Source organism: Euphorbia lathyris, chromosome 2 (assembly GCF_963576675.1).
Source record: "Euphorbia lathyris chromosome 2, ddEupLath1.1, whole genome shotgun sequence".
Lineage (NCBI taxonomy): Eukaryota > Viridiplantae > Streptophyta > Magnoliopsida > Malpighiales > Euphorbiaceae > Euphorbia > Euphorbia lathyris.
The window spans coordinates 139,565,268-139,583,688 of NC_088911.1; the positions used below are offsets into that span (position 1 = coordinate 139,565,268).

At 31.0% G+C, this 18,421-nt stretch overlaps 1 protein-coding gene across 1 annotated transcript; it reads right to left on the reverse strand.

Annotated features, from left to right (window-relative positions):
* Positions 1–9,034: 9,034 nt before the first annotated feature.
* LOC136220111 (gibberellin 2-beta-dioxygenase 2) lies at positions 9,035–17,612 on the reverse strand. The gene is made up of 3 exons (XM_066007812.1): positions 17,116–17,612; positions 12,310–12,658; positions 9,035–9,610 (listed from the first exon to the last, which is right to left on the reverse strand). The coding sequence occupies exons 1-3, from the start codon at positions 17,508–17,510 to the stop codon at positions 9,347–9,349; spliced, it is 1,008 nt and encodes a 335-aa protein (XP_065863884.1). The 5' UTR covers positions 17,511–17,612; the 3' UTR covers positions 9,035–9,346.
* Between the last annotated feature and the right edge of the window lie 809 nt (positions 17,613–18,421).

Here is an 18,421-nt window from a genome sequence, read left to right on the forward strand (position 1 = left end):
GATACACTAGGTCGAATATATCCCTTATCTAATAACTCCTGCAACTGCACTTTCAATTCCTTCATTTCTGCCGGTGCCATTCTATATGGTGCAAGTGATATAGGAGCAGTACCAGGCTGCAAATCAACTGCAAACTCTACTTCTCTTACTGGTGGTAACCCTGGTATTTCATCCGGAAAGACATCTGGATACTCATTCACAATTGGCACATCTTCCAATTTAGGAGCTTCTTTATTACTATCTACCACATATGCCAAGAAAGCGGCACATCCCTTCCTTAGCATTTTCATAGCTGTCATAACTGTGACTATACTTCTACGTACACCTCTCTCACCATGAAACACATATCCCTCTCCACTAGCTAATACTAGATTAACTTTCTTTTTAGAACAATCTACCATTGCTTGATACTTAGATAATGAATCCATGCCTAAGATGACATCAAATGTTTGCACCAGCAAAGCTATCAAATTCACATCTATAAAAGACTCTCCTAACTTCACTTCACAATTAGGATACACATGTGTACATACTAAAGATTCTCCCATAGGCATGCTAACAGTTAAACGTTCTGGCATAAGTTTTGACTCCCAAATTATATCAGACATAAATAATGGAGACACAAAAGAATGTGTAGCACCAGGATCAATAAGCAGATAAGCATCTTTTCCAAATAAAGAAATCGTACCAGTGATAACTTCTGCAGATGCAACAGCTTCTTGTGGAGTCATAGCAAAAGCTCGAGGTTGAGTTGCAGCTCTATCTGACTGATTACCCTGATTCCTAGCTCCTTGAGAAGTATTACCAGCTCCTCTTCCCATGTTATTACCTCTACCATTACCCTGATTATTTCCTCTCCCAAACAAATTACCTCTACTTCCTCTGTCAGTCTGTAATCCTCTACCTCTTCCAGCTCTGTTCCATTTAGGACAACGAGTACGTACATGTCCTTCCTCACCACACTCATAACAAACAATTCTTCTCTGAGGTTCAGTTGTCCTTCCTGAAGGACAATCCCTTCTTAAGTGACCACTTCTGCCACATTGAAAACACTGTAATGTTCTCTTTCTGCATTCACCTGAATGAAATTGCCCACACTGACTACATTTTAAAACATTACCACTGCTAGCAATTGAAGGACTGTGTGAAGCTTGGCTAAAAGTATCAGGTGCTCGAAAAGTACTACGATTCACAAATGCTCCCCTTGAACCTTGACTTTGTATCTGACTACCCCGAAACTGAGATGGTCCTCCTCTAGCAAACTTTGATCTCCCAAATTCCTCTGACTGCTTCTGACTGGTCTCAGATTCTAACTTCCCCTTTAACTTTTCTTTCTGTAATGCTTTCTCTACCCAGCCACGATAATGTACACCCTCGAATAAACTCAGCTCATTCTGATAAAATGCACTCAATCCATCCTTAAATCTCTCACATTTCACTTCCTCAGTAGGAAACCACTGACTAGCATAACGATATAAATCATCAAACTTGTCCACATACTCTTTCACAGCCATAGTCCCCTGTTTCAAATTAAAGAACTCATTTCTCTTCGCCTTCTGGAATGTTTCAGTCAGATATTCTCTCATAAACTCACGTTTGAAAACTCCCCAATTCAAACCTTCAGGATACAAACCCCTGACTCGAGTTAACCATGCATCTGCTGGTCCATGTAATAAACCAAACACAACCCTGACTTTATCCTCATCACGTAACTGCATAGTACTAAAGGCTTTTTCTGTAGCCTTTAACCAATTGTCAGCTTCCTCAGAGTCAATTGTACCTTTGAAATCAAATGCCCCACAATTTTTAGCATCCTCAATTAGCTCACTGGGCCTTCTATGTGCTTCCTGTGTTTCCATTATAGTAACAAAAGCTTCAACTAAAGCTCGGGGTTCAAGTTGTACTACTTGTGGCATTGCAGCTTGTGGAGCCACATACGGTGCAGGTTGTTCAGCTGGAAGATTAACATGTCGACGTGGAGGTGATGGTTGTTGTTGTCTTTGAGGTTGGTTAATGGGTGGAACTCTTGCATTAGAGGCTTCACTATCCCCTATGCCCTCAAGATCCCATCCTAACTCTCTTCTTTCCTCATCTCTACCTCTACCTCTACCTCTATTTAGAGGCGGTCGGCCACGCGGTCGTCTCGGATGCATCTATATGATAAAGACACAATTATAATTATATGTAGATATATGCTATGCATGAATGTCATGTGTGCAACACAAGAAATACAAAGAATCACATTATATTACTTATATATCCACTTATGGATATGGATTAAACCTATTTCTCTGATACCAAAATGTCAAACCCGACCTAAAATAAGATCAGATAAGACGGTGAGACATTACTACTGACTTATTATATAAACCAATAGCAGTATCTCTCAAATAAGGAGAAAAATCAAATCAAAAACGAAATTCTAGTTTAAAGCTAAAATGAACAACATATTCTGTTTCCAGCTTAACTTTTTCATACGGAGTCCGATTAAGGCGATTCAAAAACCCCTGGAAACATAAGACAAAAATAAAGAACTTTCATTTAGGACTCCAAGACAGATTCGGCCTATATCTGGTCGAAAAATTCATCACAAGATTCAGGTATGAATCTGATTTTTCCGCATCACCTATATAGACAATTCTTTATTATATCTATATATATACCGGTAGATAATACAAACCAAACAAAAGGACACTGCCAAAAACAAGTTCGTCAAGTGTCCGTATACTATCCACATATATGTACATGAACAAATGGATGCAATACCCTAGAGACGACTTGCACCTCGTAGCTGTAACCGAACCACGCCCTAGGATCGAGTACCCCTCTCGGTACCTTGCACTTCCTCGCCTAAAACAAAACAATAAAAACATTTGGAAAACATGAGATAAAAATCTCAATAAGAAACTATCAGCTATAAAAATCAACTTTACTTAATATAACTACATATATATACGTTTATAAAGGATTTATCAAAACCTTGTAAAATATACTCAATCAAGGTATTAAACCAAAAACCAAGAATATATAATCTTGTATCCATTCTTGAGTTCATCCCCTTATAATTCAAATCACAATTCACAACATATACGAGACGTCTCTTAACATTGCCTATCCCATATGGTCTTACCCAACACTTCTCTGCCATACCCAATAGGTCTTCAGCCTGTGTACACAGGCCATATTTCTCACTAAATATGGTCTTTGAAAATTAAATCCACCATACCGGACTACTCTCAATGGATACCAAACATTTAATTCCATATATAGATATAGATTGAAACCAAAAATATATATGTATATATGTATATACTTCACTTGATCATAATCAAGCTCACACGTGTTCATTTCTCCAAAATATCAATCCTTAATCAAATAAAATTCCAAAATTAATCAACCAACGAAACCTCAAATCAATATAACCCAATAAAATCTGTAATTCACATATAAACATAGTCAATAGTTCATTTGAACTATAATTTCACAATAAAAAGCAAGATCGTGTAAAACCTCAATTTTAGAAAATTCCGGCATAACCCTAAAATATCAATTTCTCGAAATTCTTTGATTATATATATATCTATATACATAAAACTCAAAATATAGGTGATAGTTACTTACCTTGACTGCTAATTGAAGAAACAACTCATTCAATTCGCCTCTAAATCCTGTCTAAGACGTTTTCCCTCCAAACGCTTCCGAAACTCAAAAACTCTTCGGTTAGGATTTAGATCTATGTCTAAGGATGCTATAGTTTAAATTTCAAGTGATTTGGACGGTCTAATCTCCGTAAATCAAAGAAACGGTGGAGAAACGATCGAAGAACGGTTTGATAACAAATTGACAGATAAAAGAAGAAGATAAAGAAAAAGAAAAGTGGTACGCGACACCTCCTGGAGAAGGTTTGGGATATATATCCCAAACCTGGTAAATATCCAGTTAGATCCTCAATCTTTATATAATCCTTTAAAAATTACCCAAAACTTTTAATTTACACCTAAACCCATCGAATTAACTCCAAATTTTTCCTATACCACCAAATAAAAAAATCACATACCCAATAACTATAATAGATATATTAATATTTAGATATAAATTCTAGAAATGTAGACACGGACGTGACAGCTTATTTCATCCAATGTCGTAAGACCAAAGACGCTACGACCATAGCAAAGTTGTTTCTCCGAGAAGTGGTGAGGTTATATGGGATTCTGAAGAGCATAGTGTCGGATAGGGACACAAAGTTTGTTAGCCATTTTTGGCATACCTTGTGGACTATCCTTGGCACTAACTTGAAGTTTAGTACTATCGCTCACCCATAAACAGATAGGCAAACTAAATTGGCCAACTGGACTTTGGGCAATTTATTGAGGAGTAAATATCGAGACAAACCCAAGATTGTGACTATGTGATAGCACAAGCTGAATTTGTTTTCAACTCAGCCATGAGTTCTACCACCAGGAAATCACCTTTCGAGGTTCTATGGACAAAGGTTCCAAATCATCCTCTTGATCTTGGAGACTTTCCCGAATGGGGAAAAAGAGTGTGGCGGCCCAACACCTAGTCAACGAATACCACCAAATGCACCAAGAGGTGAAGCGAAGTATTGAAGACAAAAATAGCAAAGTCAAGGCCAGAGTGGATGAACACCGATTGGATCTTCAGTTTGAGGTAAGGGATAAAGTCATGGTATACCTAAGCAAAGAAAGGCTTGCTAGTTCCCTAAGCAGCAAGCTCAAACCGAGTAGGTACCGCTTGTACAAGATCACTAAGAAAGTAAATGCCAGTGCTTATCATCTTGCCCATCCCAAATGGCTAGGAAAGATGTCAAACTTATTTAATGTGCGGGACTTAAGTTTGTGGAAGCCGGATGGACATCTTGAGACTACAAGGGACGAGTTGGGGTCCAACTCCTTTGAAGAAGGGTGAATAATGAGGACATCTCTACCACAAACGCGACAAGGGAAGCTGAAACGATGATTGGGGTAGAACCTGCGTGACACATCATGTCACTTCCCACATGTCATGTCACTCGGCATGCCACTACTGCTCGACGTGGGAGCTCACGTAAAGAAATGATGAATTACTTGCGATAGACTAGAACTGGACTCACACATCGTGTGGGTTATATGACACGACATGTAAGGTTCATTAAGATGACTTCTTCGCCAAGCAGGACAAGAGCTAGAACCACCGTAATTACTGTGTTGCTACTAAACTAATTACTGTTTTACCACTAGTCTTATTTTCCTTTCTACCCTTTTATTTACTTATCTATATTCTATCCCTAAGGTCCTTTAATTATTTGTAGCTCTAGTGAAGGTATCTTAGGATATTTACTTAACCTATAAGAGAGTATATAAACTCTTTTATTTATAATAGAACACAACTTTATGAATATGAATGTTTCTAGCCTCAATTGTTGAGAGCTTTATCAAATACTTGGGATTAACTCCTTCAAGCATAGGCTTGAGAAGAAAGTTCTTTGTGGATTTAAGATTAAAATCCTCATTTCGAGACCGATCCGTATCAGAAAGTATAAGATAGTTTAAAGTCTGAGTTTGCATAAGGAGATACATTTCGTTTAGCTGGTCTCCAAAGAGAGATTTGTATTATTGCACAAGTTGAGAAATCAGTTACAAATTATTTTTCATTGTTGATTCATAGGTATAGGAAGAAGAGTTGTGGGATGAGTAAACCAATCTTAGGCATTTTCCAACCTGTGTTTTTAAAGGTTGTATATGTAATGTGGGTGCAGTATTACAAAAAAAAATCAAGATGCAGATTATGTCATTTGTTTTTTAAAAGGCTAACATATGAGAGTTTTTCCACTGTTAAGTCTCACATCATGGTTAAGGATCATTTACCAGATATTACTAAACACTTTTCCCCTATTTTGCAACACGAAAGAATATTTTGTCTTTATGAGTCTTCTGTTAAACCTCTTGGGGTGGTTGTGATGTCTAATAAGCCTGTTAATAATTTTGCAGTGGCTGCATTGTCTAATAAATCAGTTGGTTTTAAGAAATTATTGAATAATACAAGCAAGAAGATAGTTTGTACAGATTTGTGGTTATGCAGGATATTTTGTCGAGACTTGTTATAAGAAACATGAATATCCTCCAAGACTTAAGTGGGGAGGAAAGTTCGTTTGAGCTACAATGGTACATTTTGATGAATTGTTAAGATCTTGAAAATTCAGAGGTCTTTAATGGAAATTTTTCTGGAAATGTTGTTGGCTCAAATGCTTTTGCACAAGAGAAGTTATCTCGGATTTTGCTATTGATTCAGTCTCAAGGTTCACAGAATTCTGCAATAGTCCATCCAAGTTCTTATGATGATAATTTCAAAGAAGTAGTTAATAAAGCTGTCAATAGAAGTAATATCAGAGCAACTATATTGTCACACCCGACCCTAAATGACCTCAATCGGCATCGGGCGTGAAATAGAAAGATCACAATCAACACTTAGTAGTCTCCATATTATCCAAAAATCATAAATATCACTTTTTTCGGCATTCCTCTTAAATATATATTCTAAAATAAATTCATATTCCTATTACATCAGTTATTCAAGAACCTCAACATATATTTATCAACTCCATTATATTACAATTGAAATACCAAAGTTCTACCAACTTCCAAATTTCGCCTAATCGGTCGGTAACCTTCTCTATATCATGTACTTTCTCACCTAAAAACATTAAAACATTTAAGAACGTGAGACATAAATCTCAGTAAGCAATTATCAACTACATAAAGTACTTATACTCAAAATAACTATATCTGTAGTTTAATTTTCAAAATGCATTATATAAAATCTATATTCTTCAAAATGAACATTTTATGGATTAAACCATAATAAAATATTTAAAATAATACTTTTAACCGAATATGCAATTTAAAATATCATAAGCTTGTTATAAACATTATTTCACAAATTATCTCACATTGTCAAAACGTAAATCACTGTATTAAAATACTTAATACCAAAACTTATGTTCAAAATAGTTATATGTATTTATTTCTTTAAAATCTCAACTATACAAAATAAATAGGTTGCAATTAACCATTTACTTAAATCAACTGTAAATCAATAGTTACTTCATAAACCGTATATCAATAAATACTTCATAAACCGTATATCAATAAATTCTTCATAAATCGTATATCAATAAATACTTCACAAATCGTATCTCAATAAATTCTTCATAAATCGTATATCAATAAATACTTCACAAATCGTATCTCAACAATCGTATATCAATAAATACTTCTCAAATCGTATCTCAACAAATACTTTATAAATCGTATATCAATAAATACTTCACAAAACGTATCCATCCGAGAGATAATCCCCTTATGTATCAATCCCCACAATATAATAGAATTGAGATATCTCATAATTTTGCCTACCCTGTATGGTCTTACTCAACACTTCTTTGTCATACCCCATTAGGTCTTTAACTATGTACACAGGCCGTATTTCTCACTAAATACGGACTTTAATTAAAGCAACATATCCGGATTACTCTTGATGGATACTAAAAATATTATAATTTCATAATATAATTTAAAAACAAATATATATATATATAACTCATAAATCAACATCATAAAATTTTCTCAATACCTTTACTCAATCCATTTCCAAAATACTAAATCATAATTCATTATTGAACTAAAATCACCAATAAATAATTTATTGATATATTTATCAATAATAACTTCAATTTCTTAAAAATAAACACATAAATCATCCTATATAAACTTTATTTCAATAAATCATAATTTCATTAAAATTACTATTTTAACAACCTTTAATTAAAACTCAAATTTACTTTGAGAAATAAATTTATAGAAACCCACTTATTATATATACATATACCTTTGTTCACAAACCAATTATCAATAAAGTTTCTCAATATACTTCCCTTTGAATTTTACTCTTCAAAATATCAAATCTTACACAAATATTAATCAAATATACTAAGTTCATCAAAACAAAACTCAAATTATGTATACATAAATATATATTATAGGTTGAAATTAGCATGCAAATACATATAATTACTTGAACTTAACTTTAAGCTCATGTTAAAAACTAAATCATAAAAACTCCAATTAATCAAATGCATGACAAAAATCACCATAAAAATTTAATTTTCTAGAAAATATAGACTTATATATATATATATATATATATATACATAAAAACTCAAAAGGGTAGTTGATAGTTACTTACTTTTGTAAAGAAAAGAAGAACACACTAAGAACTCATTTTCTTGCTTAGAATATGCCTAGCTTGAATCAAATCTAGAGATCTCCAAATCAAAAGCACACCGTCCACAATGTGTATTAGGATGTCTAGAAGCTACTGTAAAAAAATTGGCTCAATCGGACGGTTAAATCTCTAGATATCAAAGAATCAATAGAGCTGGGTACATTTAGTGTTTGAATGAGAAAGGGAGAAGATGAAGAAGAAATTATTTGGGGAGAAGGCTATATATGATGAGCACGAAATTTATACATTGGAATGTTAAATTGAGATTCCAAACAAGGAAAAATATATATTTTGATCTCTCTAAAATTTAACTTCTTTTAAAATTTACCCTAAACTTTTAATTTACACTTAAAGTATGAAATTAGCCTCCAAACTATATCCATAATATTCAATTAACTCTCCAATCAATAAACAACTATAATATAACCTTATATTAGGGTATAATAACTAAAATTAAGAACACGGATGTGACATATATATCTCTCATTCTCAACCTCTAAGAGTTATATTTCTCTCTATTTTATCTTCTTCTTCTTAAAGAACCCCTATAAACTTAGACATCAGAATGCAGTCGTCTATTCCTCACCCTCCTTCAACCTTTTCTTTCTCTTATTGTAGACTTCGCCTCCACCGATCACTCACTAGGAACCTTCACATCTTTCACCCACATCACCATGGTATTAACTTATAAATTTGTTCAACACTAACCTAACAATATTAGTGTGTACAAAATCATTTGACAAAAAAAAAATTAAATTCTACATTAATTACTTCATTCAAATAGGCTTAGAAGAAACCATATATCCATTACAAAACTACAAAAGGAAAACTTTTTCATTCTTTCTATGGATTTTTGCCAAAATTCCCTTGAAGGGGACAAAAACATTAACCCTTTTCACATTTTTATCTTTTACTTACTAGCTACATCCAGTTGCGGAACCAAAACAAAATTTCTGTAGATGTGAACGAGATAAAAGATTGAAAACCCTATATGAACCGAATTCCAAGTGTCTATAACATAATCGAACCCAATGTTCCCCTCCCTCCGCCACTGGTATATCGATCAAGCAATCTCCCCGTCTACTTGCTTCCGAAATAGCTTAAGGCGACTATCGCCAAGTCGAAGAGAATATGCAGCCTTCTTGTACTCCGCCCAAGTGAAAGGCCTATACAACGACGGCTTCACCGGCGGTGAGACCATCTCCGGTAGGACCGTAATGGTTTCTTCGAGAGGTGGAGCAGCAAAATAAGCCATTGACATTCTTGGCTTATAAGAGTTTGTTAAAGCTCTATGTCTCACACTTACAAATCTTCCATTAGTCATTACCTACAAAAAAAAAAAAAAAGGTCATTTAGAATACAGATATAACTTGCTTAACACGATTATTATTCATGTTACATTTATATAAAAACAATAATATAATTATCGCACAATAACTCGTTTTCACAAGTGTATAAGTATATATATAAGATCATAATTAGGGATGTAAATGAAGCAGGGCGGGGATTACATTCTCCATCCCCGTTCATCGACCTATCGGGGATTCTCCATCACCGAAACCTAAAAGGGAGAATTTTTTCCCATCCTCACCCTGTGGGATCTCCATTCCCCGTTTCATTATGTTTTTAAGGGTAAATTACACCCATGGCCACTGAACTTTACCCATTTTAATGTTATGTGCTCTGAATTTCAATTCTTAATGGTATGACCAATAAACTTTACACTTTTAAAGACCGGAGGCCACTCAATGCCTCAAAACGACCGTTGACGGTCTCAAAATAAAAAATTTGAAGAGTTAATGATATTCTAAAGAACTTTAATTCTTAAAAAATTTCATTTTGAGGTCACTTAGGTATTTTTTGGTTAGAGGAGAGAGCGTAAACTTTTAGAGAGAGAGAGAGTTCTAAAAAAATATGATTTTGGAAAATAAAAGGTGGTTTCATGATAAATTTCGTTCCGAACAACTTTAATTTTTGAATAGTTTCATTTTGATGTCGTTAACTCTAAAAAGAATCATAAATAAAATATATAAAAAAAAATAAATGTTTAACGGAGAACTAATTGTGGAACCCGCGGGACGTGATACCTATCTCTGTCCCTACCTTGTCCCCACTTTTGGAAGACAAAGCAATCCCGTCCTCACACCGCGAGAATTCTAATCGAGGATTAACTGTCTCCCCGACGGAGCGATGGAAACGGAAAATTCCCTTCTCGTATACATCCCCAATATTAATTAATTAATTTAATTATGAATCCATTGAAAAATAAAAAGATGGTGAAGTCTGAGAAAACAGCTACGAAAATAGCTATTCAAGATCAAGAGTACACCTTATCAAGTGTCATTTTCAGTTCAAACATATCCTTTTCAAAACAAGAATCATCCTCCTTGGAAATACAATTTTTCAGAAAATACAGCTATTACCAAAAATGACTTTTATTTTTTTATTCAACAAAAATAAATAATATAATTATTTTTATATAGTCAAAAACATATTTACTAAAAAAAATTAAGTTAGAAATATTTGATAAATTAGTCAAAATACAATCTTGGGTTAATTACATATAAATGTTGGATGGTTTTGCCGATTTACAGATTGGTACTTGTGGTATTTGTTTTTTGCAGTGCAACCTTGTGGTTTGCAAAATTTCACATTTGGGTTCATTTTGTTAGAATTTGACCGATAACGACATCGAAATGAAATTTTTTAAAAGTTAAATGATACTTTAAACAACTTTAATTCTTCAACTTTTTAGGTTTGCGGTCATTTAGGTGTTGTTTTTTATGAGAGAAAAAGTTAATTTTAAAAGAGAAAACTCAAAAAATGATGATTTTGAAAAATAAAAAATATGGTTCCACGGTAAATATGATACTGAAAAACTTTAATTCTTGAAAATTTTCATTTTGAGGTCGTTATCGGTCAAATTTGGCAAAGTGAAACAAAATGCAAAATTTTACAACCACAGGTACCTATCTGCAAATCCGTATAACCACAAAACATCTACTTGTAATTAACCTTACAATCTATTTTAATATTTAAAAATTTATTAAATTTTAGTTCATTTGTATTTTATTAAGAGTAAATAATTTATTAGTTTATACATTTTTACCTGATACACTATTTTCTCGTACTTTAATAATAATTCTATAAAGGATTAAACGCTTAAATAAAATAAAATTTAAAAAATAAATAATGTATTATAAAAATATGAGGACTAAATAGTGTGTTAACTGAAAATACTGGTACTGATAAATTATTTACCCTTCTAATAATAATAGTGATTGAACTAGAAAATGTGCTTTCATTTCATTGGATAGAAACTGATAAATCATGGGACCCATTTATGGCTGGCCAATATTTGCATCAATCAGTCAATTCTGGGTTTTCTCATAGCAAGATTGTTATGATTGCAACAATAGAAAGAAAAGGACCAAATTGAGAGAAAATTATAGAGATAAGGATTAAATTTGTCTAGAAAGTTATTAGGAAAGTACAATTTTATTTATTTATATGATGTTAATTTTATTCTCATCATATAAATTCTAGTTAAATTTTTGTAATTTTCTAAATAAATATTATTTAAAAAATAGCAATAAATTGATAAATGATTAGGGTTTTAACCGCGAGATAGGGATTGAGATATCTTTTCCCCAAAATCAGGGACGGGGCGGGGACATGTATCCCCGCCTCGTGAGAATCATTGTCCATTATCGTTTTTTTATATTTATATCATATATAATTATATAATACGATTTTAACAAAAAAAAAATTTATTCTATTGAACCGTTTAGTCTTTCAAATATTTAAAATATTAAATAATTTAGTTCATTAAAGACTAAATTATTGAATAGAATAAAAGTTGAAGGCTAAACATTAGTATATTAATAAAATATGAGAACTAAATAGTATGTTCGATAAAAAAAATATAGGATTAATAAATTATTTACCCATTATTATATTATTATTAATATCATTTGAGCCATAAATAAATAAATAAATAGAGGAAAAAAGAGGAAGAAAAATAACCTGCAAGAGATCACCCACATTAACGCAGAAAGCAGTAGGGTCAGGAGAAATAGGAACCCATACACCATCGTTCAAGGAAATCTGGAGGCCACCAACATCGTTAGATCTAAGTAGGGTTAAGATCTGAGGGTCAGAATGCTCTCCGAAGCCAACTCTACTGTAAGAAGGTGACATGTCATGAATAGGCATAGCTGGATAGTGATTTAGCCTGAGGATACTGTCACTATCAACGGTCTTGATCATTCTACTAAACACTGATGTGTCTGGGACCCCCAATCCTTCGGCCATCAGATCTAATAGCTCACACGCTACTCTTCTAACTGCTTCTATGTACCCGCTCACAGCAGAACTGTCACCATTAATTTATTAATATTATTAATAAGCATATTTTCTTTACATAAAATAAATAAATAATAATAATAACCACACCAAATTTATATAATTGAGAAACATATTGTAAAGGCAAATTTCACCTATTTCATATAATAAAATTATTTTATTTTTCTCTAAATTGCACTCATGACTCCTAAATTTTCTCTTACTTTCATTATGATCCCTGAACTTCAAAATCGAACATTATAGCTCCTGAATTTTACATTTTACTATCATTATAGCTCCTTTTAACATTGATCAAAATGACATTTCCAATAACATGCAACCCTTCATGATAAAGCTTATGGAGATTATATTCTAAGAAACTTCAATTTTTGAAGTTTTTTATTATGATGTCATTTAGACGTTGTTTGATTAAGAGAGTGAAAGCTATTTATTGTTTACAGAAAGAAATTTCAAAAAATAGTGATTTAAAAAATAAAAAATGGTTGTCTTATATGAAACATGGTTCTAAACAAATTTAATTCTTGGCTTTTTACATCTGAAAATTCGGGACCACAATAAAAGTACATGAGAAATTCAGTAGCTATGAGTGTATTCGTTTCAAATTCAATGAGCATTTGCATAGGACGTGTCAGAAGTAATAATAAAAATTATTTTTATATCTTAACCAGGGAAGCAATCCGCCGGTTCTGGACTTGTTAGAGCTCTCTAGATGGATCCTCTCTCAATTAAAGTTTTTACGTACGTTGAGACTCGAACTCGATGTCTAGCTTAAACAACTCAAGACTCTTAACTACTCAAGTCAACCTTAATTGGTCACATTTGTTTTTCCTTAAATATTAGTATAACTTAAATTTATAATTTGACTAACTTCTGTCAATACTTTACATTTATATTTTTTTTTGTAAGATAATTAAAGAAACAATAATATTATTATTATTTTCAAAAATAAAATAAAATAATATATTTATGAATTTAATATATTTATTGTAGTGATTTGATTGGACAATGTTGATAAATCTGAGTGACTTGTCAATCTGTTTCTTCCTTTATCTTCTGATATACAGTCATAGTACTACTGCTACACTCCTTTCTCTTTCTCCATATCACTTCTTTTCTATTTTTTTTTTCTATTTTTTTAAACATAAATTGGATTTTAATTTTTTTTATACAAACATAAATTGAAATACAACGACGGGTTTACGATTCACTGACTGGAGATGTTGCGGTGGTTTGTCGTAATTTATATGTTAAATTAATGCATTTTTTAGTGTTTTTATATAAAAATTTAAAGCACCATATATAATTTCTATTGAATTTTCGATATTTTTTTTTTTGATGATGAGTGGATTTTCAAGTCTCGCAGCTCTCCCCTAAACTCGTTGCTGATATATTGTGTGGTTAGTTATATCTGAACTTACTCCATCTATATAAAATTAAGACTAATATTTTTAAACGGTTAAGTATAAATTTGTTATTCATCGAACTAAAATTTGTAACTTATCATAATTTTAAAATTTGACTTGAAAAAATAGCTTTTTTAAGGAGGTTAGTATAAAATTATACACCTAATGTAGTTATAAACAGCTATAGTTCTTAGATATTTTTATTTTGATACGTTGATTGAAGTTTAGTTTCCATAAAATTATAAATCATAAATTTGAAGAACTTTTATATTTTAAAATTTAATGATCATACCGCGAAAATGAATAATATCAGATATAATTTACTCTAAAATGTGTTTAGGTGGATAAGAGTATCGGTGGTCGAAAATTAACAAGTTTAAATATCTGATGACTCTAAATATAATTTAGAGTGACGAATGGTAAAAAAAATAACTTTAAATTGGTTAATTTATAGATTTTATATTCACGTCTTAATGTATACCGAAAATTAAAATTCTGAAAATCTACTTAAATTGTGTTTAACGAATTTCGAAACCGAGTAATCGGATAAATTTTTTTTAAAGAAAAAAATGGAGAGTTGAAAAAAACATGACATGTATTTCTACTGACAGAGAACTGTGTCTGAGAAAGGTGATCCCACTTTCTAGGACGGGTCATACTACTCTACATCATATCTACCGTACGTAGATGGAGACCACTAACCCAACATACACTAACTACCATTTATATTTCTAAAGTGTATCCATTATTTAAGTTTTTTTATTTATTTATTTTTAAATTACATTGATATTTTTAAATAATATTTTATTAAACTAAAATCTGATATGTGGAATTTATAACTCAAAATAATATTAAGTAAAAAAATAAATAATTTAACACACCGTTAAGTCCTCTATTTTAACAAATGTTATATTCAGTATAAACAGACCAAAAATAACATGTAACATGTCTATTTATAACAAAGTAATATATCTATTTGTATCATAACATGATTGTTCTGGAAGCTAAGATATGTTTAGTTAAAAATCTAAAAAAATAGGTAAAAATACCAAAAGGTTAACGGTGATAATGATAGGGACCTAATAATATGTTTTTCAAAATAGAGAGACTAAACAGTGTATTACGTTTAAAAATTTGGGAACTGATAAAATTAAAGAAAAGTATTATATTTTTTAGGTAGTATTCTATTTTAATTAAAAATTGGCAAACCGGCATTAAACCAATCAAAGTTACTAAATTATGCCATCATCGTTACTCGTGGTATATTTTGAAACAAAATGAAATCTAAATATCAAAAGTGTGAATTAGAGTAAAGTCCAGATACCATTCGTATAATTTAACTGTGTTTGATTTATAATATAACTTAAAGTGTTGGCTATTATTATTATTATTATTATTATTATTATTATTATTATTATTATTATTATCTCTTGTTATTATCAGAATTTCTTGTACATTATTGATTTTTCAGATTGACTCATTTGGTTAGACATATCCTTCTTAGGTGCTTCTTTTTTAATTATTGATAAATACTATGCTATTGTATAACAAATATTTACTAATAAAAAATATTTTCTTTTGAGAAAATAATAACAATAAAAAATAAATATTTACTAATTAAAAATAAATAATATATTCATTTTTTTTTGAGAAATATAATATATTCAAGTTTTAATTACTTAAGAAAAATACTTGCATTTCATATATATATATATATATAGTGAAACAAGATGTTGGTGTTTGTGCATAAATAGAAGACACCTTCATTGTTTCAAAAAAAAAAGAAGACACCTTCAACAAATTAAATAGAAAAGAAAACATAAATGGAAATATATCTATAAACATATAAACATAGAAATAATAATAATAATAAATAATAATAAAAATTACTATGCCCCCATTGAATTATATAAAATAAGGATTTTGGGAAGAGTTAATTTAGTTCGCACGTAAAAAAAATATAATTTCAGTCTTCAACGTTTATTAAATGGCACAAATAAAAACCTTACTAAAAGAAGTTGACACCTCAGAGTATAGTACCGTTAACCCCTCTGTGCTCAAGGTCACGTCATACTTCTAGAGTGTTGGGTTTTAGATATAAAAGGGTTAACGAGATAAATATCTAATATATCAATTCCTATAAAACTTTAATTGCGTTATTTGATAAACATTGAAACTAAAATTATACTATTTGATAAGAGTGAGTAATGAAATTCTATTGTTTTATAATAAATTAAATTAATTATTCTTAAAAAAAATTAAGATTATTTTAATATTTTATCACTATAAAATAAAGTTGAAAACTAGTGCTATGTTTATTTGATATTATTCATAGGATTGAAACAAATCCATTATCACTTTTGCATGATGCAAATATAATCAATTTATTTTGTTAGATAAATAATTCATTAGTTTCTATTTAATATATTATTTAATTCCCTAAATTTTGTGATATTGGGGGATTTAACCCTTCAAATATTTGAATTATTAAAGAGTTACAATAGATTAAACTGTTGAATAAAATAAAAAATTACAGATTAAACAATATATTATTAAAATACAAAGATTAAACAATATATTAAATAAAAATGTAAGGACCATAAATTATCTATTTTTTATCATTTTTTTTATCATTGTTTTAAAATAATTAAACTGTCTATAGACGTTACTAAAAAAATCAGTTAATTTTCATAAAAAAAAAAAAAAATCAGTAATAACAAACCGTAAATAAAATGATCTTGATCGACCAACTTATTTGACACGGTTATTCTTTTTCTATATATGCATCGTATATGGTAACCGTAAATAAAATTATTTTGACCGATACAGTTTATTTGACACGATTATTTTTTCTATATTTCCAACATACACCGTAACCGTAAATAACGTTATTTTGACCGATACAATTTATTTAACACAATTATTCTTTTCCTACGTTTCCGTCATACCCGGTCATATAAAATATATAAATAACATAACACGATCACAACAGAATAACCCGAGTTATCCCGAGTTACGTTCATGCAAGGATGAAATTGAATAAAAAAAAGAAAGAAGTACCAACCTGAACATTTTGGGGTCGCCGGAGATAGTTTGGGACCGTTGAGAAATGGATAAAGGATTAGTATTAAGAAGAAGATATTCAACTTCACCCATATCACCATTAAACCCAATATTTTTACAGCCATAACCGAAGGGATTCGCCGGACCGGCCTGAAGTTTTTCCGGCACCGTTTTGCCAAAAAAATTCAGACTTTCTTCTTCCATTTTGGAAATCACCTCCTCGGAAACTCCATGGTTAATCACCTTGAAAAACCCACTGTTTTCACAGGCTTTTACAATGAGTTTTGATAGCTCCGATTTATCTACCATTGAGAGGTCTATCACCGGAAGTTCAATCGCCGGAGGAAGCTTTTCGCCTACGCCGCGGATTATGGGGGCCGGAGTAGCCACCACCATGTTTCAAGAAAGAGAGAAAGAGAGGTGGTTTGGGATGATGTTTTCTTGTAGCAAGAAAATCAAGAATGTGATCAAGAAAGAAAGAGAGGAATAAAGATGGACTTTTTTTTTTCTTGGAGTGAAGATGTTAATATAGGAGAGAGGTAGAGAGAGAAAGTTAGAGAGAGAAGAATCTTTGATGGGAATTTATTTATTTATTTATTTTTGGTTTAATACGTGATTTTTATTTTGTTCAACAAGTTAGATTAACTCTTGAAACTTTTTAAAGTGTACGGATAAGCCTCTCAATTTGTGTAGAATGTTCAATTGAACTTGCATAAATGTGCGATTAATTATTCAGTTAGAAAAAGTAAATTAATGCGAAAGATGGATTACACGCGTCTTAAAAAAAAAAAGTAAAACGACCAAATTAGAGTATGTGATTATAATATAGAGAAGACAAGTTTTACAGTTGAGCAAATAAGAACTTCATTTTTCATCTATTCTGTGAATTATGTAATAACATTCTAAGGTATGTGCAACATATTTTCCGCATTTAGTTTACTTTTTTACAACCGAATGATTAATTGGTTACCTTTTATGTAAGTTTAGGAGACTATTGAAACACTTTGAAAGTTCAAGAGACCAATCAAACTTTTTGAATAAGTTCATGGGACAAATGATGTATTAAGCTTTTATTTATTTTTTTTATTTATTTGGATAAATTGAAATTTGTATCATTTTAAGTAAGTTTAAAGGGAATAAATCACCTTAAACAAATTTAAGGAGATTAAGGTCCGGTTTGTTTGCCAAAAAATATTGTGCAGAAAAACATTGTCATGATTTTCCGATTTATTTTACTTAGAAAAATACGTCAACCGAAAATTTTAAGTTAGTCAATAGAAAAATATAGGGATGAGGTATAAAAATAC